The 24,963-nt window shown below is 39.1% G+C and overlaps 1 protein-coding gene across 1 annotated transcript; it reads left to right on the top strand.

Moving 5' to 3' along the window:
- Positions 1–1,134: 1,134 nt before the first annotated feature.
- MPP4 (MAGUK p55 scaffold protein 4) lies at positions 1,135–23,658 on the top strand. Its single transcript, XM_053947830.1, has 21 exons — positions 1,135–1,566; positions 2,113–2,234; positions 3,098–3,175; positions 3,884–3,964; positions 4,520–4,651; positions 6,608–6,689; positions 7,828–7,913; positions 8,906–8,977; positions 9,402–9,598; positions 10,674–10,738; positions 11,517–11,534; positions 12,545–12,583; positions 13,312–13,332; positions 14,569–14,583; positions 16,015–16,056; positions 16,858–17,028; positions 17,746–17,826; positions 18,824–18,917; positions 19,698–19,806; positions 21,429–21,563; positions 22,545–23,658. The coding sequence occupies exons 1-21, from the start codon at positions 1,533–1,535 to the stop codon at positions 22,734–22,736; spliced, it is 1,866 nt and encodes a 621-aa protein (XP_053803805.1). The 5' UTR covers positions 1,135–1,532; the 3' UTR covers positions 22,737–23,658.
- The last annotated feature ends 1,305 nt before the right edge of the window (positions 23,659–24,963 follow it).

Raw genomic sequence — 24,963 nt, 5'->3', positions numbered from 1 at the left:
TGCTGTTTTCTGTCTACAGAGCAATCTAGAGGAAAATGGCTGCCTTTTTACTTTATTAATCCAGGAGATAAACTACTTAGCAGTATTTGTGTATTTAGCAGAATTTGGTGTAATGCATTCACTGTACCACACTGGGGTTCACTACTGGCTGAGGTGCTCAGATGTTTGATGTTAGTTTTTTTACTTGTAGTCTAAGTTATCTTTTGAGTGGCCAGTTGAAATATTTAATTCTTTAAGAGTAATCTACAATACTGCTAATCATGACAATATCTTTACACTTGTATCAAGTGTGAAGTTAAATCATCTAGGATGTAATGAAGATTTTGAGCTACTTAAGAGCTTTCATACATAGATTCTTGATTCTTTAGGGTATAAATGCAGTGCGTGGTGTTCCCTGGGGAATTTCCATACTATTTTGAGAAGAGTACAGTGAATTCTCTGAAGCAATCCTGTACTGTATTGTTTGCCATCAACAGCAGATTGAAGAACTTCTTCCAGTTTTAGTTTAAGAGAATGTTATAGGTTAGTGATAGGCTGTCACAGAATTTTAAGGGAGGGAAGGAATTGGAAAGAAAATTTTAGAAGGCCCATTATTTTATTTGTGGAAAGGTCATGCGACATGGATACATATTAATTAGTAATGTTGTCTTCCTGCATTACTTAAAAATGCTGGTTTTAAAAATCTAAAGAAAAAAATAAGATACTATATGCTGCTTTTTATAATTAAAGAAATCAGCAACACATCTTTAGATTAGCAAATAACTTTTTTGATTTCATTTCTATAAGTGACAACCTATTATAAATTGCCTGAGAGAGATGATGATACCAGCAAGGTAAGAAGTGCGGTTTTTTATCTGTGTTTTAATTCACTGTGAGGTAATAAAAGAAAAATAATGAAATCTCTGTGGAACAAATCCTTCAAAGACCTTAAATTCTAATAGTTATAGAGACAGGGATCCCTTTTTTCAAAATCATGTCTTTGCTCAATGAAAATTCAGTAGAAACTCCAGTCTTTCAGTTTTAATATTGTGTCCATATTAAGAGGAATTAAATGTAATGTGTCCTTGAATATTATTATTTTTCAAGCTATATGAATATAAAACAAGATTTAAGTCTTTAGAAAAAATTATGACTTCTCATGGTAGCACATTTAAGAAGCTGGAGATAGAAGATGGACCAAACAGCTTTCTGTTTTAGAAGACCTAATGAAGCAAGCAAATGACAATTCTATAAAGAGATTAAAATGCCGTACTGCAATTGAGGTTTGTTTGTCTGCATCTTGGATGCTACTGGGTAGCTGAATTTATAGGTGGGACTCATATTTATTTTTACACCTGTGGTGCACTTTAAATACAAATGATTGCCCACCTCTTCCTTTGTTTTAAATTCTGCTTTCTTATCAGTGTAAAATACCTGTCAGTATTCTGATATGAGGGTGCTCTTTTCCCTAGGTCATCATCTATCTTTATGAAACCAACTTGGTGTGAATGCAGTATTCAAAGTGGGTGGAATCTCCTTGAATAAAGGAGAAGATGGAGGTGCCAACAGTCAGCAGTAAAGATAATGGTAACTTTCACATATCTTTTTCAGTTTTCTTTCTCTTTTCAAAAAGTTCTATTCCTTAATCTCTGTGACTCTTCCATGAGTCATGAGAAAGATGAATGTGCCTGAAGTATTACTACTCAACAACTGGAATGATTCTTGACGTTCAGTGGTGGTATGCAGTTAAATTAAGAGATTGTCAGAATACCTGGCATTTGTTTCTGGCTTATAAAGCCAAGGAGTTTTTTGTTGTTTCACCTCTTCTTGGTACGAGGTATGAGCTTGAACCCAGACTGTTACATGTGAGATTGCCTGCATGGTTTTCTCACAGGTCAATTGCAAATTGCTAGCATTGACCTAACCCTGCTAGCTAATAACATGGTAAAATAGCTCTTATGCAACAGAGTTGATTGCAGGAAAAAAAGCAAGGCAGACAGGAAATGTCTGTGCATTTCTTAGAAGTACAAATTGAGGAAAAGTGAATTTCAAAGGTCTTGGGTCACTGTTTGGCTTTGGTTGGTCTTCTCTTTGAACTGAAGTGTCTTGCGCTTTTCTGTTTCTTGGGCTCAGGTGTATCTCATGTTCTGACTCTAGCGCTGCAAGAGCTCAGTTTGCTCTGCAAGAGAGATGTCAATGGTGTTGGCATGCTGTATGACCTGCTCAGATCTCGCTGGCTGCAAGCACTGCTAAAGGTAAGGTACCACACAGCTGGGAAAGCAAAGGTCACCTACAGAACAATCTCTAGTGAATAGCTACTTGATTTTGCCATATGAGGACAATAAATGCTTATTTACGCTAAGTGCTGACAGTCCTGATGTCAGTTCTAACATCAGCACAGTAGACAAAACCACTTACGCTTTAAAGGAAAATAAAGTGTTCTAGACATTTAGACTCTTCTACTTTACCTGTCTGTATTAAGGCCAGGGGATAGACACTGAACACATCATTGCTCAGTTGTCTTTCCTGTTCTTAAATTTCTGTATGGCTATGCATCCCACTTCTTGGCCTGTGACACACTATTTTATTTTGCATCCCATTCATCTGATGTGTAATTGAAGATCTTATATTGTTAGAGAACAGAGTTTTGATGGGTGTTTCTATCTTAAGAAGAATTTTATCTCTGAGACAAATTCTGTAAAAATTCTGCTTTTCTTTAAGAAGGATTTTTAAAGAAGAGCTTTTACTGGATAAGAATGCTCATAAGGGCATTTTAAATGCAGCAATTTATGCCTTCAAATAGAGGAAGGAAACAGGCTACAAATCACAGAATTACTATGAGGCTATTTACCCGTGTAGATGGCTTTTCTTCTAGGAAAATTCAAAACTACAGTATAACTGGCATGCTACCTGATAATATGGAAAGACATTGAGTCCAAGACTCAATTCCAAATGTGCCAGATATTAAGAGTTTAGATTACAGATTCTGGGGCTCTAGTTGGACTGAGAAGTTTCTAGAAATAGTGTTGTCCATTGCCTGTCATATATGTATCTATATGATCACGTGAACTGGTCAATGTCATTGTTGCCTTGTTTTATCTGTCATGGCATGCAACAGATTTATGAATGCCTTCAACACTATATTGGAAAAAAACCAGATCCTGTCACGCTGCAGGCACGTGCATTGAGTCGTGAGGTGAGACGTATGCACAGTTTATTGCTTTACTTACCCATACCAAATGAATGGACTCTGCTGCAGTTAAGTGTTCTGGTATTTATTCTGGGTCTCAGGTCTAAGTACAGTATATAAAATTGAAACTCTCCTTGCACATTTGAAAAACTACTCAACAGCCCTTACTGGGGGGGGGAGGAGGGGGGGAGGGAGGGGCATGAGAAGTGAGCACAGCTGTGGTTGCTGGACTACGCAAATCCTGGCCAGTGTAATGAACACAAATGTTAATTGTTTAATCACTGACCATGTATTTTTCTTCCCATGTAACTCTGTGGTTCAGTGTTATGGCTGCAATCAAGCAGACTGACATGAGGATATTTAAAAGCTTTTTAGATTTTTCTAATTATAATAGCTGAATTCTAAATCTTTTAATTAGCGGGAGACTTAATGACGAAGTAGAGAAACTGAGACTAGTGATGAAATTGGTTAAGAGATGGCAGCAAAAACTGATTTAGAGCACATGGCATTGTGCCTGAACTAAATTAAGCCTGGCTGAGTGTTGTGCAGCTGTGGTCATATTGTCCAGTTCTACAGCAAACCATATGGACATCATCTCACTCATATAAGATGGGGGGGCTTTACACTGTCTCCATTCCTTTACATTCAACATAGAGCTTTCTAAATGAATTGTCCTCTAGAATCCATCTGTACATTCTTTCTTACATTTATCAGGTAGTAGAGTTACTGCATGAAGCCCCTCAGTCAGGAGAGATCAAAGAGCTAAGACGGCTACTGCGTTCTCCACACTTCAAGGCAAGTCCTGCATAAGGATAGAAAAAGTTTGCTCATGGAGCTCTCTGCAGTGGGAATGGAAATGGATGGGCAGCTGTTCACAAGAACTGGTAAAGGAGCCAGAAGAGGCATAGTTTACTAATGATGAACTAACCTGATCATGAGATCAAATGTGGACTGTGTACCTGAAGTACCTGCAGTGGGCTGCATTTTACTTAAGGCTGTGTTTGAAAGATGTTTCTTACAAAGTTTTAAATTATGGGCAGTTAATGCAAATATATTATATATCAAATTTTCCTTGAAACTGCAGAATCTGCATTTTTAACCCAAGAGCTCCAAATAGAAATACTTCATCTTTTGAAGGTTTTCCACAAGAAACAGAGGAACTGTTCTTAAAACTGCCATGATTTGATTTTCTTGGTGAAAAGAAGAAAATGTCAGTAGTGCAAGGGATCTGTGTTCACAAAGGAACATATTCAGTGATTTCTGTTTTCTGACCAGTCGCTGTTTAAAGTTCTGCTATTGTATGATCTTTGCTTATGGGTTGGCTGGTTTGCTTGTTTCCATTTGTAACAGGCCTTGCTATCTGCTCATGATACTGTGGCCCAGAAAGATTTTGAACCAACCCTTCCACCACTGCCAGACAACATACCTGAAAATGAAGAAGCTATGAGGATTGTCTGCTTAGTGAAAAACAACCAGCCTCTGGTGAGGGACCTTCCTTGTGTCTGCCAATTTTTTTTAACTTAGAAAGAATTAATAATGCATTGGATGCATATTGGTTTCTTCCCAGGAATGTCATGGGGATTATGTGCATTCTTGTCCAGATTTTACAGAATCACAAGAATTGTTGAGGTTGGAAAGGACCTGAGAAGACCATCTAGCCATGCCTGGTGTGGGTGTAGGTTGTTCAGTGCCTTGTCTTGAACATTTGGCAGATGTATTTTCATTATATGAGATAAAACCAAACTGGATTGAGAGTTATTCCCATGGCTGAAACAAAAGGAAGGGAAGAGAGTTCTTTAGCAATCATTTGTACTTATAAGCGGCAAACATTAGCTTACCTAATCTGTTTTAGGAAAAGATAACTGTAATATTGCAGATTAAAAAGATTTCTAATTGTCAGTCAATGAGATTATTTTAGTGTGATGGAAGTTGAAGACATTGAAGGACTTAGTATTAATACATTACAGCCCTGGAAACTACAGGCCTGTCAGTCCCACTTCAGTGCCTGGTAAAGTTACGGAGAAGATTATTCTGGGAGGTATTGAAAAACACCTGAGGGACAATGCAGTCATTGGTCACAGCCAGCACGGCTTCCTGAGAGGAAAGTCCTGTTTATCAAACCTGATTTCCTTTTATGACAAGGTAACCCAGCTAGCTGATCAGGGGAAGCCAATTGATGTAATCCTTTTGGAATTCAGGAAAGCTTTCAATACTGTCTCTGAGTATCCTTCGGGACAAAATGTCCAGCACAGAGCTGGATAAACACATTATGGGATGGGTGAGCAAATGGCTCATGGGTTGGGCAAAAAGGGTTATACTGACTGGCGTTACATCAGACTGGGGACTTGTCGCTAGTGGGGTTCTGCAGGGCTTCATCCTTGGCTTCGTAAATGACCTAGACACAGGACTGGAAAGGGTACTTAGCAAGTTCATAGCTGTACAAAACTGGGAATAGCTGTTGACTCCCTTGAGGGCAGGGCGGTCCTGCAGAGACCTCAGTAAAGGAGTGGATTGGGCAATCACCAACCATGTGAAGGTCTACAAGGGAAAGTGCTGGATTCTTTGCCTGGGATGGGGCAACCTGGGATGTATGGACAGACTGGGGAATGAGGTGCTAGAAAAAAGTGCCCTGGAAAGAGACCTGGGGGTCTAGGTCAATGGCAAGTTGAACATGAGCCAGCAGTGCCCTGGCAGCCAGGAGGGCCAAGCGTGTCTTGCATCAGGCACAGCATCACCAGCTGGGCAAGGAAGGGGATTGTCCTGCTCTGCTCTGCACCGGGGCAGCCTCACCTCGAGTGCTGGGGCAGTTTTGGGTGCTATGATATAGGAAAGATATTACAGTATTAGAGAGTGTCCAAAGGAGGGCCATGAAGATAGTGAAGGGCCTTGAGGAGAAGCCGTGTGAGGAGTGGCTGAGGTCACTTGGTCTGTTCAGCCTGGAGAAGACCTCACTGCAGTCACAACTTCCTTGTGAGGGGAAGAGGAGGGGCAGGCACTGATCTCTTCTTTCTGGTGACCAGTGACAGGACCAGAGGGAATGGCCTGAAGTTGGGTCAGGGAAGGTTTTAGATTGGATATTAGACAAAGGTTCTTCACCCAGAAAGTGGTTGGGCACTGGAACAGGCTCCCCAGGGAAGTGGCCCCAGCACCAAGCCTGACGGAGTTCAGGAAGCATTTGGACAATGCTCTGAGGCACAGGGTGTGACTCTTGGGGATGGTGCTGTGCAGGACCAGGAGCTGAACTCAGTGATCCTTGTGGTCCCTTCCAACTCAGCTTATTCCATGATTCTGTGTTTATTGCTATATCCATGCTGTGGTAAAAAGGCTGTATCCCTCAATGCCTTTGTGTCAGCGTGAAGAACAGACTTGCGGTATGGAAGGAAACTTACTGGGCTCCTTTGGTGATCAATGTGTTTTTTCTTTGTTCTTACCTGCCAGGGTGCCACCATTAAACGCCATGAGATAACAGGTGACATAACAGTTGCCCGTGTGATCCACGGTGGGCTGGCAGACAGAAGTGGTACGTGGAATTTGAAACAAAGTGATACATAAAACTGAACTTGAAATAAGATATTTGAAGTAAGATAATACCTACAGTTAATCTTCCATTATAGAGCAAGATGATGTGCACATGGGACAGCACTGTAAGCAGTGATGCATTGCAGTGACTTTCATTCTGACTTCATAGATTTTCAGATGAATTTGCTGTTTTAGATTGAGTTGACGAAGAAATCTAATTTTCATTACGTGTTCTTGGCACCAATACCTGGATATCCCAAACTGCAGTGTAGTATGAAATGCAGAACATTCCCTAATGGAGAAATGGTAAACATTAGTGATTCTAGAAGATAATGGGCTTTAAGGAATATATAATAATACTTTTTGGTGCTACTCTACTAAACACATTCCTTAGCACTAGTAGCTAAGCAATCTTCCAAGGAATTTCCTTGGAAATGTTACTACTTTGTCATCCTATGACAAAGTAGTACTGAATGTGTAAAGTAGAACTGAATGTGTTCCATGTCCCTTAGAAAATGTAATGTAATTAAAATGTAAAACATCAGAATAAAATTCAACTGTAGTCTTATAAAATAGTTCCTTTTAGTATTTTCTGGCCTTTGTATAAAGAAGAAAACCCAATTTGCAGAAAATAGCCAATTAAGTTCCTAGTTTGACAAATATTTTTATTGAGTTAAAGGAACATGGAAAAGAAATCAATATTGTGAAGACTTTACTATAAAGGACAGAAAGGAGTCCCAGGACCTCCCCCTGCATCTGGAGATTTTAGGGATCTGATTCCAAGTCTCATTTTCTCTTAATATAGGATAGGTTCATAATTTAGCTTGGGAATTGGAGCAATATTAAAATGTTTATGCTAATTTTAAGGCAAATCATCAGTAGATTGTAAACATGCCATATGGAGGAGTGGGAAGGATTAAGAAAGCTGAAGCATGCAAGCTCCTTGTGACCCGCAGCAGTCCCATCCAGGGGCAGTGCAGCCTGAATCCAAAATGCCTTCCTCCATACATGGTGCAGGAAAATTTTAATGCTGACTTACAAACCCGTGATATTTCTGTATGACCCTCCCTTGCCTATCCAAGATAAATCATGCTGTGATAAAACTCCTGCTGCTGTTTTCATACTTGTTTTCATGGTAGGTTTGCTGTATGCTGGAGACAAACTGGTGGAAGTAAATGGAGTTCCTGTTGAGGGTCTTGAACCTGAACAAGTCATTAATATTCTGGTATTTCACATTTTTAAAATATGTTTTGTACTTTGCACCTTAAGATTATTTGTATGCTCGCTCTTTTACACGCTCTTGTACATGAGAAAGCCTGAAATTTTTAACAGAAAATTCAGATTGTTTCCTTACTGTGAATGACGTTCCCAACTGCTCATGAAATCAGAATATATGAAAGCAGAATTAAATCTAACTTCTGTTCTGGGCAGAAATAAACTTAACTGTGACCATTCCATCTGCAGCTTCTGGGAAAAATACTAATTTATTCAGCCTTCACTGATTCATAACTTTTTCTAGAAGTGCCACTCAGAAATATTCCACAAGAAAGTAGTGGAAGGCTACTATTGCTATAAGAGTCCATGTTACAAAATGGACTAAAGCAGAGTGAATGAGCTTGTAAGTTACATACCTTACCTTGCAAGAAAAGGGCAGTGTAATTACTGTTGTCAAAATTCTCATGAAGAAATCTGTTGAGATGTCCCTGTTTTGTCATTTCACACACAATTTTTCAGGGTTCTTGACTGTTAAGTGACAGCCAGTGAGGTATTTCTGTGTGTAATCATACCAAGTCTATGTGCAATTGCCATGGTTATACCATTTCTAGGTATAAGAAATACAAACTCTATTGGAACGCTTAATTACTAAATTATGTTCCTCCCCCTTTATATAACCTAACTAACCAAACTCTGCTGCTAATTTAAATAAGATTTCAGTAGAAAAGTTTGGTATGAATCAATACTGAAATTACATATACTTACAATGAAACATAGGTTGCATTAAATTAAAAAATATTTAGCAAAACTTTGATGTTTCATTTTTTAGTTTCCTTTTGGAAAAAATACAATATTGTCACACTGACTCAGTCTACCTGAATTCTATCTGTAACACAAACATTGCAGTATCCTCAAAGCCATGCTGTGTCGAGCTTATCTTGCCTATGTTTGATTACTTATGTTGAATACCAACCATATTTTAATTCTTTTCTAATCATTTAGGCCCTGTCTCAGGGGACAATTATGTTCAAATTAATTCCAGTTTCTGATCGGCCTGTCAGCAACCAAACAACAGTAAGAAACATTCTTTTTCTTTTCCCAGGCTGGTAGCAGTAGTGCCCAATTGTGTGATACAAAGACATGGTGTTGCCTGGAAGTTTATTGCAATCCCTAGTGTTACATTGCCTTTATGGCTGCCTCTGAGCTGACATCAGTATGTTGTTGCTGAAGCAACAAAACCAGTAAGTAGAAATGTAACTGTGTAATAAAGGCACTTTCTGAGTGATCTACAAGTTGAAGGTCAGTTCTTTTCGTAATGTATGAGATAATTTTTTTTTTTATTTAATGAACAGAGAGGTTAAGGCTTGATCTGGTTTTTAAAACTTGTCTTCATAATTAGACTGAAGTTGCAGCAATATCTGGCCCTGTGATTGTAAAGTCCATGTTGTATACATTCTAAACTTGGCTTCTGCTCACTCTTGTATATTTTCTTTACTAGCTGTATGTGCGAGCAATGGCAGATTACTGGCCCTTGCAAGATCCTGCCATACCATGTGCTGATGCAGGTTTGCCTTTTAAGAGGGGTGAAATACTCCAGATTGTGGACCAGAATGATGCTCTCTGGTGGCAGGCCAGGAAAGTTTCAGATCTCAGTGCATGTGCTGGACTCATACCCTCAAATCATCTTCTTAAAAGGTAAAAAAAAAAATCATCCTTTTCCTGATTTCTTGTTCAAAAAATCAGCCAGTTATTTAACATTTTCTTAAGTTTTGTAGCAATATGATTCAGAGTGACATCTGACAAACACCTTCTCTCTTTCTGATCTCTGACTTCTTGCTATTTTTCCATTAAGAGCACCGTGTGAGAAGAAGCTTTTGAAAGCACCTGTATAATCTCAAATTGCCATTTGTCCAGTCTCCATGCTGGTTGCTGAGACATTTGGTGGAGTGTAGCAGCTGAAAGATGTGTGGAAATTGAGGGCCCTGACTACTCAATGACCATCTATGATGAAAAAAAAAAGCAAGGGAGGAGTGGGATACTAAAAGCATAGTATATTTTTAAAGATGTCCTGTGATGCATGAGTGACCTCTTCAGCTTTGGTCAAAACTGAGTAGGCCAGATTAGAAGAACAGAGGGAAAAAAAGAACCAAAACAAGCACTTAAGAAAGAACAAGAATCTCTTGCCTATTTTTTTCTGCCTAAACAGACCATTATTTTTACACTACATGCATTCAGAATCAGAGTACTTACACTGCTGTAGCAAAGTTCAATCTAATCCTTTAACCACATGTCCTGTGGTACCCCCAGGATAACGTAAGGCCATGAAATAGCACATGATAAACTTCACTTTGTAATAAATATAAACCTACCTGCAGTCTGTATAATGCAAGGTGAAATCAAACTGGGTTGTGACTCAGGCTGCAAGTGGCTTTGTGCAGTAATGGAGGCAGTAGTGCTACTACCCCTACCAGTAGTATACTCTTCTACTTCCAGGAGTCTGTGCCACAGTATGCCTTATCTTCCTATACTTTTATATAAATACTTAGTACTTCTGGACTGCTGATTTGGAAATTTGAATACTTCTGATAGTACATTGGTTTTATTTCAGGTCTTTGCAGTGGGCTAAAACATTGGTAATGTTTCAGTTCTTGCTGTCTTCTCTCAGTTCAATACTGATCAATCTTACATGTAAGCGGTGAATCTGACTGGAGCATTATGTGCTTGTGGACTGTTTTGTTTCTTTAACTGTGATAAATTTATTTCTGTGTAGGAAGCAGCGAGAATTCTGGTGGTGTCAGCCCTTCCAGCCCCACCTCTGTCTCAAATCTTCAATGTGTGAGTGAAAAGTTACTTGAGCTATACAGCAGGAAAGAAAGATCTTGTCTCTGTTTCAGGGATACTGAAATAAAAGCTTATACAATTCAGCTTAATTCAAAGTCATTGTTTCTGGAGCCATATTGTAACCTTCAACTGTGTTAACAATCCCCTGAAAAAAAAAACTTACTGATAATTATACCTGGAGTACTGATGGTGGAGATGGTTGTCTCCAGTGTACTTGAGATCTGACCATATGAGAAGCTGTGAGTTCAGCTTCTTCTAAAGTCTCTAAGTTCTAGGACCTCACTAGGCCAGCCAGTTCTCTCTAGGAAAATTGGCTGTAAGTCTTGAAGTGACAATTGTACTGGCCTGGATTTCTAGGGACACAGATACCAACTCTGCTACTGAGAAGTGCCATGTTTGGAATGTTTCTTTGCCATCAAAGCTATTGAGAAAATAATAGAACTTATTTTCTTGAGGTCTACGATAAGCTATGCTGCCCTTGAATTTATTCATGGTAATAATCCAGAAATATTATCTTCTGCCAGCTATAATTTTCTGTATATATGCAATTATTCCCAGAAAAAGAATGTTCTTCCTGTTTCTTCTGTCCCCATTTCCTTCTATGGTTCTTTATGCAAATATAAAATTTTTCTGTCATGATAAATCCCAGGGGGCATGTGTTTGATTCCCTAGGATTCTTTTTGCACTGATTGCATTGCTTGCTAGAGCTGAGGCTCTCTTTCACCATAATTTTATTGCATTTTAACTGCTTCAATGGATATGCTGTGAGCAGTAAGCACTGTGGAAGAAGGTAGGAAATCACATCTGGACAGCATTGCATTTCTGTACCTGGAACCAATATGACACGTGGTTTTACAGGCTTTTAAAAAAGTTGTCAGAAATTAGGCATTTTGATAAATACATGCAGAAGAAGCCCAAGTTCGTGGCATTTTGTGTGCTTAACATAATTGAAATCCAGCCTTTTTTCACCTTTTTTCTCCTTGTAGATGCATGCATTGTCTTAAAGTGGAAACCTTAGCTGTGCACTATCTGTCAGGGAAATGACAGTTTGGATGGGTTCTTTGAGGAAAGAAAGACAAAATTTTCTCTTTCTCTTTTCTTCTCCCTCTTTCTCTCCTAGAGCAGCTCCAAGAGAGTATTTGTTTAAAGGATACATATGGGCAGAATGTGATTGACAGATATTCTGACAATTGTCCTGTAACTGGAAAATAGCTCCTGCTGGGCCTATCTGGAAGGGTGTGCAAGAACAAAACAAAAACAGTGCTGTATTGTGAGCCCATGAGATTGCCCAAGCTCATGTGATCGCATTTCCGGGATATAATTTGATGTAGTTTGGGGATTGAGAAAGAGCTGAATTGATCTTTTCCTTTTCTTCCTTGTAAAAGTAATAATAAAAATAAAAAGCAAAATACTTTCCTTGAGTGTAGCATGTTGGAAAGATGTTTAAAACCTATAAGACAGAAAATTATATTCCCCCATGCTAATACTTAATAAATAGATATCTACTGGCTAAACAGATTGACAGGTGTGTTAAACCTTTCATTATTTCAAGAGGAGAATTCAAGTAAGATGCATTTGTCTCTCTGCCTTCAGAGCACTCCTTTAAAAGTTTTTGCTCACTGTAATACAAAGAACATTGGAGTTAACAGTTAAAATCCTTAAAGATGTCTAAAGATGATTTGAGCTTCATGTATCTTGTTTCTGATGTCTGAGTTCAGTCTTGTAAGATCTGTAAGGGTGTTTTTCCTCTCCAGTGTTTTCTGATTCAGATGAATTTTCTTCCCTTTTGTTGATCTGTAGAGGATGACATGCAGATTGACGAAAAGTGTGTGGAAACAGGTAACTGAATTCACTTGAGATTATTTTATTTGCTACAAGGCAGTAGCTAGTTTAAAGCCTCATTTCCTAGATAAAACCACTCATTTTCCTAGTGAACTTAATGGTAGAAAATTCTGGTTTTCATACTCTGGAAATCTCATGTTGTATTAGTGTATTAAAATGAACTGTTTGCAGTTCCAGTGTACAGTGCTTATAGTCAAGTGTTTTGACCAGCACAAAAATATTTGCTTGAATGAGATCCTACCGCTTTGATTCAGGTGTTGGATTGTGGCTGTAAAGTTACCATACTTTTTTGCCTATTGCATATTTAATGCAACAGATTGTTGTGGTCATGGAGAATGCACTCAATTCCTTGTCAAGAAATCCCTGATCTTGGGAGAACAAGGAGCAAGAATAGGTTTTTACTTGTGAACACTGAGTTGTAAAGATTGGTAGCTTGAGTTGCTCCCTAAAAGCAGTGCAGTTCATTCATCCTTCTCCAAGATAATTCAGAAGCTCTCATAGAGGGATGAGATCCTGTAGGACTGTGTGAAAAGAGATGAAGCAGTTAATTCAAGTATAGTGAGCTGTATTTTGCGACCTCAAGGTAGAGGGAGCTGGGGAAAGTATATGTGAGACAGACCGACAGAAGCTTGAAAACTGATTTCTGATTCTGATATTCATTAGAAGGAAAAGAATTAAATTTTGAATTTATTTTAATATCTTTGCTATCTGGATTACAATACAAGATGAAGAAACATTTGAGTCAGGTAAGTTCCTCTGACCTAACTCTAAATTCTTTGCTATTGTTCTGCTGTGAGAAGGGTGTCCAGATACAAGTGTCTTAGAAACAAGCAAGTGGCAAAAACCAAAATGCCAGTTCAGTTTCAGAAGCCATTCTGGCTTGAAAAGCCATTATGTAAAATCCTGTTGCTTTAAGTCTTCCTCTTGTTCTCTGATTACCTTAGTAGTAAGGTTTCAGTCCTCTTATCCCATGAGTGTGAATGTTTCGTCTCGTGCACCAGTAGCAGATCAATTTATCCAAACCTCATCAGCTGTACCCGTGCAAGCTGTGACAGCAGGGGCTGCACTGATGTCAGCAGATAATTGGATTACCTTCAGTAATGTGGAGGCCTGAATCCCCAGTGCCTGTAGGAGTTGATGTGGTAAAGAGGAAAGCTGCTTCTGGAATCCTGATTGTGGGCATGGCTGACATACAGGAAAGAAAAATGCTTCTAAAATTCATTATTTATGTATAAAAAATACAATCAATAAGTACTTTTTTTTTTGACCAAGCTGATATGGAGGTTTTTGTTTGTATTTTTCATTTAGGAAGCAGCTGCTTATTTTACAGCACGTTGAGAGTTCTGCAAAACTTAAGTCTTCTAAAATAAATAATTTCTCCCCTAAAATAAAACTACTGCTAAAATTCTCATTTGAAGTATTTGGTCATCTTGTGGAGAAGAGTGTAATTTTACCTTAAATTTGCTCTTCTCCACAAGGTCTCTACTTGCTAGTTCTTCTTTCTCACCTTCATCTCTTATCCACAAGCGTTTGTTCTCTTCTGCCTCTCAAGCAATGCCCAAGGCTTTTAAGGCATAACCAGCAGGTCTGCAGGGCAGTCTTTTGTTTTCAGACTAGGGTGTTTCTGATAGCTGCACTTGGGGATTACTGTGCAAATCCTGCTCAGTGCTGAGTCAGCTGTCTGCTCTAGCCACACAGTCAGAGGAATAAAGGTGCAAATATTTGCTATCCTACATTCTACTTTAACCAGTAGCTGCAGATTTTGCACTACCATACTGAAACAGATGCTGTAGTTCTTGCATTCATTGGGAACTAAGAATTCATGCTCAAAGAAGCATATTTTAGATTTAACATCTGTAGTACCTGTTTTCTACATTCCCTAAATGTGTTGGACAATGCTGGTTAGATTTTTTGTTAGATCACAGTATAGACTGTCTTCTCAAAACTAATTGTTTTATATCTGTCTCTATCTGAATCTGCAGAGGAGCTTAAAGAAGGTAACACTATTTCTCCCTGTCTCCTGTAGCAGTAATCTAATAGAATTTATCTGTGTTTATGCTTTAGCAGGAACTACCACTCTTCTTGCAATACCTGGTAGCTGAATTGCTTGTTCCCTGTAGGATTCTACATTGCACTCCATACCAGAGAAGACAGGGTAGATAAAGCAGAGATATTTAAACATGTTTGAATAACGACTCAAGAGACTCGAAGATAGACGGGCATGTATCAGCTTAACATCACTCTGAACATTGCCCTGAATGAGCAGTTTTGTGCCAAGGAGTTTTTCCCATAATTATTAACTAGTTGTTAGTACATATAGAAATGTAGGAATAAAACTGTATTGTAAAGGTACAAGTAATGAAGAGTATATAGATGTGAAAGGGCAATTAACATGCATCTAATTTTGTTTCAATACTTCCATGAGATAAGTGTAAATCAAAGAGTGCTAAAGCATTTCAAAGCTTTGCAAATGAAAATAATGTTTTTCCTTGGAACAAATACTGCTTTTAAAGACATGCCTATGTCTTCTGTATCTCATTCTTGCTTTAACAAGGCCTAAACAAAGGGAATGCACAGCTTGGATAACTACATGTGTGATTAGGGGAAAATAAGGAGTACTTTTTGAAAAGAAAGCTAAACACTGGCACCATTTTTTCCTTGGTTATTTGTTTTCAAATCACCTTTCTCAGACAGTTTCTATACTTTCTGAACATTGATTTATTGGAAAATAAGTATGTTTGAATCTTTTATGAGAGATTTAATTTTAAAAAATACAGAGCTTTAGAAATCTCACCTGAATAGTGAAGCCTTCATGAGGAACAGCATGAGAATGAGGACAAAAAGAATTGGAGGAAACAGGTTAGGCTCACATGTTGGAGCACAGACATCACTGATCCAATGAAGAAAAAGAAGTAATAAAATCAGGTCTTCATTTTGCCTGAAAGATCTGAGCAGACACAAGTTGCATTTTCCAAATGTGCTATGGGGCAGAAGCTGAGTTACAAATTTTTTGTTTCTAATTTTGAGCTATTGACTTGTTATCATTTTAACTAAAGATTTCTTGTAAGATAGATTTCACCTGAAAAGCTTAAATTATGTGGATGGTTTTTTTCACTGATTTCCATTTCAGAACATTGTCTGGCATGTAGATATATTGGGAATGAAACAAATAGAATGTAAAGTTTCAAACTTAATTTAGGAAATACCAAAACATTCTATGTTTATTTTTTCTCACAATAACCCTTTTGAATTGATAATTGGTCATGTGAAATGTTTTGATATTATAGAGTATCATGCTTTTAAAATTAGGCATCATACTTCCACATATTTACTGAAACTCATTTTTTCCTTGGGATCAGCAATTTGTTTGCCATCAAGCTTTTAAGCTTTCTCTTTGATCTCATGAGTATTTGTTCTTTGTATTCTAGAAGAGGAAGAATTTGGTGAATTTGGTCAACGAGTCTTTATTGGTATGCAATGACTAAAGATAAGTAAAATATCTGGGGCTTGATCTAGCTTAAGTGCGTGAAAGCAGTTCAATAAAAAGCTTTGTTCTTTATATCACCTGATGTCTTACTAAATGGAATACAACTTACTCTGTTTTCCAAATATTAGGAAGTCTCTTTCTTCCTAATAATGCTCAGTATCTCCATTTAAATCTTTCTTCCTGTTAGGTTTCTACACAGGCTTGGGAACTATCTAAACTTGACTACATGATTAATTTTGCTCAAAAGTAATGTCTGTCATCCACTGAGAATAATCATGAGGGTTTTTCATTTGAAAAGTACACCTATATGTGAAGTTTTCAAAGTTGGATCAAGTGGAGAAACAAACCTACCTCTATGGTTATTAAACCATAGTGACCTTTAAAATATATCTTCTGGAGGCTGGAGCAAATGTTTTAGACTTGCCTCATGAGAGTGAACCACCTACACTATCAAAAAAGTTGACTTGTTCCCTAGGGATGTCTCAGGTAGTCAGAAACTTCTCCTCCAGCTTGTTTTGGGGATCTTTCACAAGTCTTTAATTCTAGGCTAATTTTCAGGTGACTTTCAATGGGATTTTACCTACTCTGTAGCTGTCATTTAATGCTCAGAGATTCTACCAAGCTGTCATATCAAGTGCAGCAATGAAATTCACTAACCCTCACCTTGCAAAAACCTCAGAAAAGGTAGTATGTTGTGTGGCTTAGAAAGAGACCCTCTGGGCTAAAGAACTAGTTGCCTGCATGTCGGGTGTATTTTTCAGTACTGTGCCTTTGCCCCATCCAGCTGGATTCCGCAGAAGCATGCGGCTGTGTCGCAGGAAGGCCCGGCTCAACCAGCAGTCCTGCTACTCCCGCTGCCCCAGCAGCTGCTACAGCACCCTGGCAGCTCCCTACGAAGAGGTGGTGAGGTACCAGCGGCACCCAACAGACCGGCACAGACTAATTATCCTCGTGGGTAAGAACTTAATGACCTTCGCAGGCAAATTTCAGCAAGGGTTTCCTGCTGCTGATTGCAGGCTGTGTAGGCAGCTCTCAAAGCAACACTTCAAGAATTATTGTAATTTGACCCCATTATTGGGGTTAAAGTTTAATGCAGGTATCATCTTCTTTGCTTGAGATAGTGAGTGTTAATAAACAGTAATAATAAAGTCCTTAGAAGGAGCTGGGTACATATGCTGCTTGATAATGGATTTTATTAGGGAAGTGGTTCAGTTTTATATTCAACTGGGACTGAAAATGATGAGAAAACATTGGTATCTCAACAGAAAACATCTTTACATGGAGGCGTTTCTACAACCAGTGTTAAATGGATAGATATGACAATAATAAGAATAATATTTAATTCCGGACTAGAACAATCTCAATCATGGACAGTATGGAAAGATGCCTTTAATAATGCTTGTTATAGGACATACTGTATTAAGTGGGTTTCAGGCTCTCAATGAGACTTTAATTGGAGTGACTGAAGGAAAGATGCTGTTCTGCACTGTTCTATGGTCCTGATACAGCAAACTGAGTAAAGGCAAATCCACTGTCCTTTCTAAGTCTGGAAGTATTTGATAAGTTTTTTCTTTTAAAATAGTACTGCTGAGTTGCCTCCTGGCTATGGCTATATTGTTGGGGAGTGATTTGTACCCTGTCAGTAATATTAGCTGCTCTTGCAACTTTCCAGGTCCTGCAGGAGTTGGTGTGAATGAGCTACGGCGAAGGCTAATCACAAGTAACCCACGAGAGTTTCAAAGTGCCACACCTCGTATGGAATGCTTCTCCTCTTTCCTCCCCTACCCCAATTCAAACATGAATAGGAAATGCCAAGTACCTTCCTCTTGCCTTTGTGTATTTATACACTCCTTGCTCTATGGCTGTTTCTTCAGCTCTACTGAAAGCCAGTACTGTTTGCTTTCATAAGGGTTAGTTTAAAATACTATCAATCTCATTTTGGCAAATCAGACAAAGGTATGTTCAAGTTCCAGCTTCTGAATCCATTAAAAGCTTTATGGAGATGAAAAGTTATCTGCATGATTTGGTTAAATTTTGGTGTTTGCTTTCCCTAGATTAAAAAAAAAAAACCAAAAAAAACCCCAAATGTTTCTTGGAGATACTTCAAGTCTTAGGGTTTAAGTGCTCAGGTATGAGAATGAAGACAACAGAAGTTGGTGCTTAATAGGCTTTGCAGCTTTCCTTATTAGCCTTCTAGTCTCAGATGAGACTTATGCAGCTTAACTTCTGACGTAACAACTGAAATTATTTGTACCTGTACTTATTTGATTCTTGTAATTTAGATAACCAAACTGGAAATTAGGTATCTGAAGCTAGCTGAAAATTCAGGACTTAGTGCTTAAGGTCCCAGATAAGGGGAAGGTGCAAGTGTGGGAAACTTGTGGGATTTTTCTGAATGAGCTTTAAAAAAAATCTGCCTCTGAAGAGTAAAGAGTTGTGCAACCAGCTCCAAGGCAGTTCCTGATTGCTTTGAATTGCAACTATTTGGATTAAACTACTCTTCCATTCCAAGAAATACAGTTGTGCTTTGATAACTTTCAATGACTTGTCACTGGCAAACCATTACGGTATATGGGGCTTTTGCTCTGGATTAACAAATGGAAATAACTCATATTATTATTTATGAAAATACTGATTGATAGTTCTTCATGAAGTTCTCATTTTCACTTATAAAGTTACGATAATTGATAAAGTTATGATAATTGAGTTGCAGCTAGGTTTTTTTTTGTGTGTGTTATATCATCCTTCAGACACCACTCGTGTTCAGAAAAGTTATGAAATGAACGGTCGTGAATATCACTACATATCGAAGGAAACTTTTGAAAACATGGTGTATAGCCACAGGTGAGTAGGAGAGATGAATTACATTTTTATTACCTAAAATGCAACATGAGCCAAGTACAGTTTTGCAGTTAGTCCTAAGTCTGGGCTCCTCCACTCTTACTGTGTATGTGTGGTGTAAATTTGGGTCAAACTACTTGAGACTGTTTCTTCAAAGACTGTTTGTGCAGTTGCAAATAGTTCCTCCACAATTAATCTCAGAGTCCTTCTAAAAGGAGTGGGCTGAGTTCATTAGATGTGCTTGTAAGTTATGAGTTTAACTCTCCTGGAAACCAGACTGCTTTTGAAAATTTAGCTGTAAATCATACCTGATCCTGACCTACAGCTCCATTGCAGGATCTCTGCAGTGATGACACATGAGTAGTTGAACTGTAAGGACTAAATATTCAAAAGAGTTTGCTCCTTTCTATGCATCAATAATCTAAGACAGACCAGCTCAGCACTACAGAAGCGACAGTCATTGAACTGTACGAAGTGCTTTGAGATCTTCAGACTTAGGGAGTTATTTGTAGTATGTAATTGACAAGCATTAACGAGTAAAATCACAACCTCTAAACACAAAATTCATAAAACCATGATGAGTAAAAAAGGCCTGTTTTGGAGATGAATTGTAATGGTTTTTGTGCCTAGTGTAGTAGGGAAGAGCAAAGGTGAACAGTATTCAGTAGGTTTTATGATCATTCAGTCCTGATCACTGGATTATTTTGAAGATTCCACTTTTAAATGGAACCTTTTGAAACTCAAATGCTCTTTCATTTTCCTTCTTCCTCACCACTGTTGCAGAATGCTGGAATATGGGGAGTACAAAGGGTACCTGTATGGTACCAGTATTGATGCAGTGCGAACAGTCCTTGATGCAGGGAAGATCTGTGTAATAGATTTAGAACCGCAGGTGAGTGGTAAAGGGGCAGGGAACCTTCTGGAAGGAAAAATAATTTTCTCTACATTCTTGAGCCATTGGAACAGTGTTAGTTGCTTTGTCTTGTTTTTCACTTTACCTCGTGGTGCTTATTAATAATAGATTATTCTTTTCATGTGTCTTAGAGGGTGGTGGTGGTACTACAGTAACAAGTATGTTGAGACAGTGCATTTTTTACCAAGCCAGCAGCTGCATTATCAGGATGGTATGGAAATGAGTTTTCATACTTACTTAAAGTAAGGATTAGTCTTTCACGTGGACACCTGTTGCATGGGATTTCTTCCTCCTCCAAGCCCTACTGTTGAGAGTTCTGTCCTCCTATTAGTAATCTCAGAACACCCTTTGGTAAAAGCAGCAACACTTAAAGTAATCAAGCAAAAGCTGAAAATTTTAGTGTGTCTTTGTGTCTGTATTTCTCTCCAGAAATTACAGCTCTTAGTAACCTGCTTCTTCACTTAGATGCTATTAATTTTTATTTTCCTTCTATTTTTGCATAGATTTTGCTGATGAAGATAAGGCTAATAAAAGCCTGATCTTGTAAATATCTAAGATACTTAGAGCTGTGTCTAGTTAAACCTTGTTAATCTTCTCTGAATTGCTTGCATATTTAGTACTTAGGAGCTGTTTGGGCTATGCTGTTTAAACATCTCTAACTGAATGTAAAGAGCAACACCATAACTCAGTAATTCTTGGATATTTCCCTCTATTTATGCAGAGCCAATGTGTCCAAGCCTTAGGCTGGCAGTGGCTTGTGCTGCTTAAAACAGAAATTAAGTTACAAGATTTGTGGGGTACTACTCAAAAACTGAAACTGCTGTAAGAGGTAGATGAGGTCACACCTTAGTCTTCACATCTAAAACTGTCCTTTGGGTTTCTTCTGTTACATTTTTAAGCAAAGGGGCAAAAGAAGGGTGTTGTGGTATGGGGTGTGTAATCTTGCCACTTGGACAGATGTGCCACTATGATTTTTTTTTTAGGGTGTGAATTTAAAGGACAAGTCTTAGAAAGGGTATTAAGTAAGACGAGTGAGGTAGCAGAACTACTGCTGCGTTACATACTTTATTTTAAATCTGGTGGTTTGACCAAGTTTACATGCTACGATTTTCTTTAGTTTTTCTTTTTTTTTTTTTTTCCATTCCCTCCACTACTCTGCAGTAATTTAAAAATACTTATTAGTGTTAGGAAATGTTACACAGTAAAGGAGTTCTGAAAGCAGGATACTTTCTTCCAGCATGAAACAATAAGAGGTACTTGTTCCAAAAGTAGCTCTCTCAGAGTCAAAAAAGAACAGGTTTCAAATGCATCTTTTCTGTGGTTGATTGTAGAGATCTGTTAATGACACTGTTCCATCATTCACTGGTATTGAAAGCATCTCCTAATGATGCTACCAAGCAGAATTAAGTAATTATATGCTACAGTAGTTTAACAATGTCTCCTCCAGGGATCATTAGTGAGATCTTTTTCAAGTAAGTGTTCCTGAAAAAAAGTGTCTCCTAGGTCTGGGGATCACAGTATGTTGCAAACAACTGGCTTTTTATGGGAGTAAAACTGGGATGAATACACTTGAAATACTTCATTTTACTCTTCCTTTGTAGGGTATACAAATAGCCCGGACCCATGAGTTAAAGCCCTATGTTATATTCATCAAGCCACCCAGCATAGGCTGCATGAGGCAGACTCGTAAAAATGCCAGGATCATTACGGATTATTATGTGAACATGAAGTTCAAGGTGAGATTTCGGAATAAAAGAGATTGAGTTTATTAATCTGAGATTCTGTTATTAGAACATAATGCATTCTACTATGCTACACTGTTAACTCTTAAAAAAACATTACTGTGTCTTTAGGATCAAATCTAATTATTATCTTTTTCTGTGGATTTTGTTGGGATTTCTTTTCCCCTTACAGATTGGCTTTGAAGCATAAGAATTGTAATTTGTAACCAAGAGGGCTGAGACACTTTGCATCAAAATGTCTTTAAAGGAGAAGCTATTTTGCATATTTTTGTTTTATTTAGCTGCCTTGTGTCAATATTCGAGTCAACACCTATTTTACTGTTTGCATTGAAATACTTGGAATGTGCTTTGTTCAGTAGTATTATTTTTTTCACAGTTAATAAGAATGTATTATTATTTCATGTATGCTTAATACCACTATCAATCCTATACTAAGTTCTGTAGGTAAAACACAGATCCTGCTTGTAGGAAATGCATCTCTTATATTTAGAATATATACAGCACTTTGACACAATCGTTTCCATGCAAATCATCATAAAATTTAGCATCTTAACATTTTGGAGACCTCAGTCTATAACTATGTGGAAATGATTAATGATTGCTATTACAGAAAGTAACATGGACACTGGGGAAATAAACTAAAATTTGGAAAAAGAACACAAGCATTAGTAGATTTACCTTCCAGTCCCTAACATTCTCTGCCAGCACTTTATCATTAGAGTAACTATTTTAGGGCAAATGGAGCATCCGGAGACACCAGGTACTTCCTTGGGAAGCATATGGCAGGCAGCTCAGTTTTTGAGACGTGGAACTGACTGTAGCAGAGGTACTTTATTATAGCAACTGTAAATGAAATAAAGCAGACTGACATTATCTATTCACCTCTTATTTATGTGGCCCAAGGTGTTTTGCAGATGCTGTGCAGGTATGTTTCTCTACACAGCACTGAAGTTTTATGGACTTACTGTCTCACAGGAAGAAGATTTACAGGAGATGGAAGAATCAGCTAAGAAAATGGAAGCTCAGTTTGGTCAGTTCTTTGATCACGTGATTGTGAATGACAATTTACAAGAAGCATCTGCGCAGCTGCTGTCTGCAGTACATCGTGCACAGGACGAGCCCCAGTGGGTCCCTGCAGTATGGATATGCTCAGACAATCAGCCCTAATTCTAAACAGCAGGCAGCTTCAGAAAGATTACAGCTTATGTTTTACTTCAAGAATAATCCTAATGTCAGGATCGCAAGAATTTATCTTTGTATGTGAGGGATTTGGAAGAGGATTAGGAAAGAAGCTCCAACAGGAGATATAATCATACTATGTTCTGTGTAGCTCTTGAGCTTTTTATGTTACACTTGCATCCACTTTTGTACAAAAAAGAAAAAAAAGAAATACTGTGAGTACTCAATTACAAGAATAAAGAAAAATCTATTTTGTTGCATGTATCTGTGTTATTTACTTACACATAAGTTCAGAAAGGTCCTGTCTTTTTATTATGCTTGTTCTGGCTTCTATGATGCCTTTACATTCTAGAAGTCTTACAAATGATATTAAGTAAGAATGTGCTTTTTTTGTATGGTGTCTGTCAGCAGTATTATTTATGAAGGTATTGGTTTGTTGCTAATCCTTTTTACCTTTAAGATAGGAGTGGTGTTGGCATAATATTAATTACTCCAAAGCCCAGTTATCTTCATAATAGTGTAAATATATCTTTTCTGCTCTTCCATCAGCTCAAGTGAGTACAAACTGACAGAACGTGGACTTACCAAAGAGGAAAATAATCAGAAAACCTTTCTCTTGTTGGGTTGGTCTGTGGTAGCACAGTCTTCTCATCAAAGGGTTCAATGCTTGTAGCAACTAAGTTCCTCACTCTCTCCACCTCGTATTTGTAGCTGTCTTGCTGCCTGAGGTAACAGGTGGTTATTTTGTTCGCCTACCTCATCTTGCAGGAAAATCAACAAAAGTGAGTTAAGCAGTCTAGAAAGAGGTTATATAAAGACACATATTACAGCCAGCAGGATGCCTGCTTGCTCTAGAGCCAGGGCTTGTATTCCCTGTTTAGACGTAAAATGGGAGAAAGCTAAGCCCCAATATGTCATTGATGTGGGTATGTACTGGTGAAGGGTGATATAGCAGCCAGCTCTCTGCTGCTGGTCCATGACCAGTTTCCCCACTTCTGCCTAGTCCAGCATTTGTCGACTCTTTCTCTTTGCCTTTTTTCCATGTATTATTTCTTACTTTGGTGTTTTGTTTTGTTTTTTCCGATTACTCCATTTATCAGTTTGAGACCCTGGCTACAAGCTGAACTAGTCCAGAACTCTTCTTGATTTTGCTTGTCTGCAGCCCGAGAGACGACGACTCCCGCTCGGGACCGCGGAGCTGGGCTCGCTCCGATGAACCAGCCGCTGATGAGAAGGCGCAGCCAGAGACAACAGAAAGCTGGACCTCCCGGCGCCGGAGTGGGGCGCAGCCGCGGCGCAGGGCGGAAGGAGCAGCGGCTCCTCCCCGCAGAGCCGGAGCTGGGCGGGCGCGGCCCATGGCGGCGCGGCGGGCGGGCCCCAGCGTGGTGAGGGGGGGCGGTGGGGCCGGAGCGGGAGGGGGGCGCGAACGGCTCCGTGGGGCTGCAGCGCGGGGGGCCCGGCGGCGGGAGCTTGGCCCACCTAAGCGCTGTTGCTGAAGGGATGTGGCAGGCCGCTCCCCAGCAGCAGCTGCCCCGGGGAGGCGGAGCTGAAGCGCGACGCGGGAGCGGAGCACCCTGGTAGGAGAGCGCCCAGGTAGCGCGGCTCCTGCGTCCCCGCTTCGCTGCGGAGGCGGCGGTGCCCGCCCTGCTGCATCCTGCGGGAGGGGGGAATGTAACCGGCCGCAGGGTCGCACGTTTCTGAACATCTTTGTAGCGAAAGCAAGCAAGCATTTCCTTGTTGTATTTTTTCATATAAACCTCTCAAAAGAAAATCTGCAAGGCTTTAACAAGTCTGTGAAGGCTGATTCAGTGTTTTTAAACATTCTGGACATTTAAACCTTTCCTTCTCAGCATCCTGGAATGGACACTCAGGGAGTTGGGTAGTTCGTTTTCCCCCTGAGTTTCCAGGTGCGTCCCACTGTCTTGTGGCCTGGCTCAGGTGTGCAAACACAGGGTTTGACCGAGGCAGCGGCTGCCTGGTTCGTGGGAGTCTCTTGGTTTCGGGGGCATCATTTTGAGGGCACTTTAGAGCACTCAGTGGCTTTTCTGTCCAAAACAAAATGTCCATGGGGACCTGTCCCCAAACTCACCCTTTCTATGAAATTTGGGGTGAGTTACTTCAGACTCTGTGAACTTGCAAATAGACCAAAACTGATAACTCTATGGCAGAACTGGGGACTGTCACACAGATGGACAGATGAGTATTTACGACTGGC

Source organism: Vidua chalybeata, chromosome 7, assembly GCF_026979565.1.
Source record: "Vidua chalybeata isolate OUT-0048 chromosome 7, bVidCha1 merged haplotype, whole genome shotgun sequence".
NCBI classification, from domain to species: domain Eukaryota; kingdom Metazoa; phylum Chordata; class Aves; order Passeriformes; family Viduidae; genus Vidua; species Vidua chalybeata.
The sequence above is the reverse complement of the archived record's forward strand: the minus strand, read 5'-3'. Positions and strand labels throughout refer to the sequence as shown.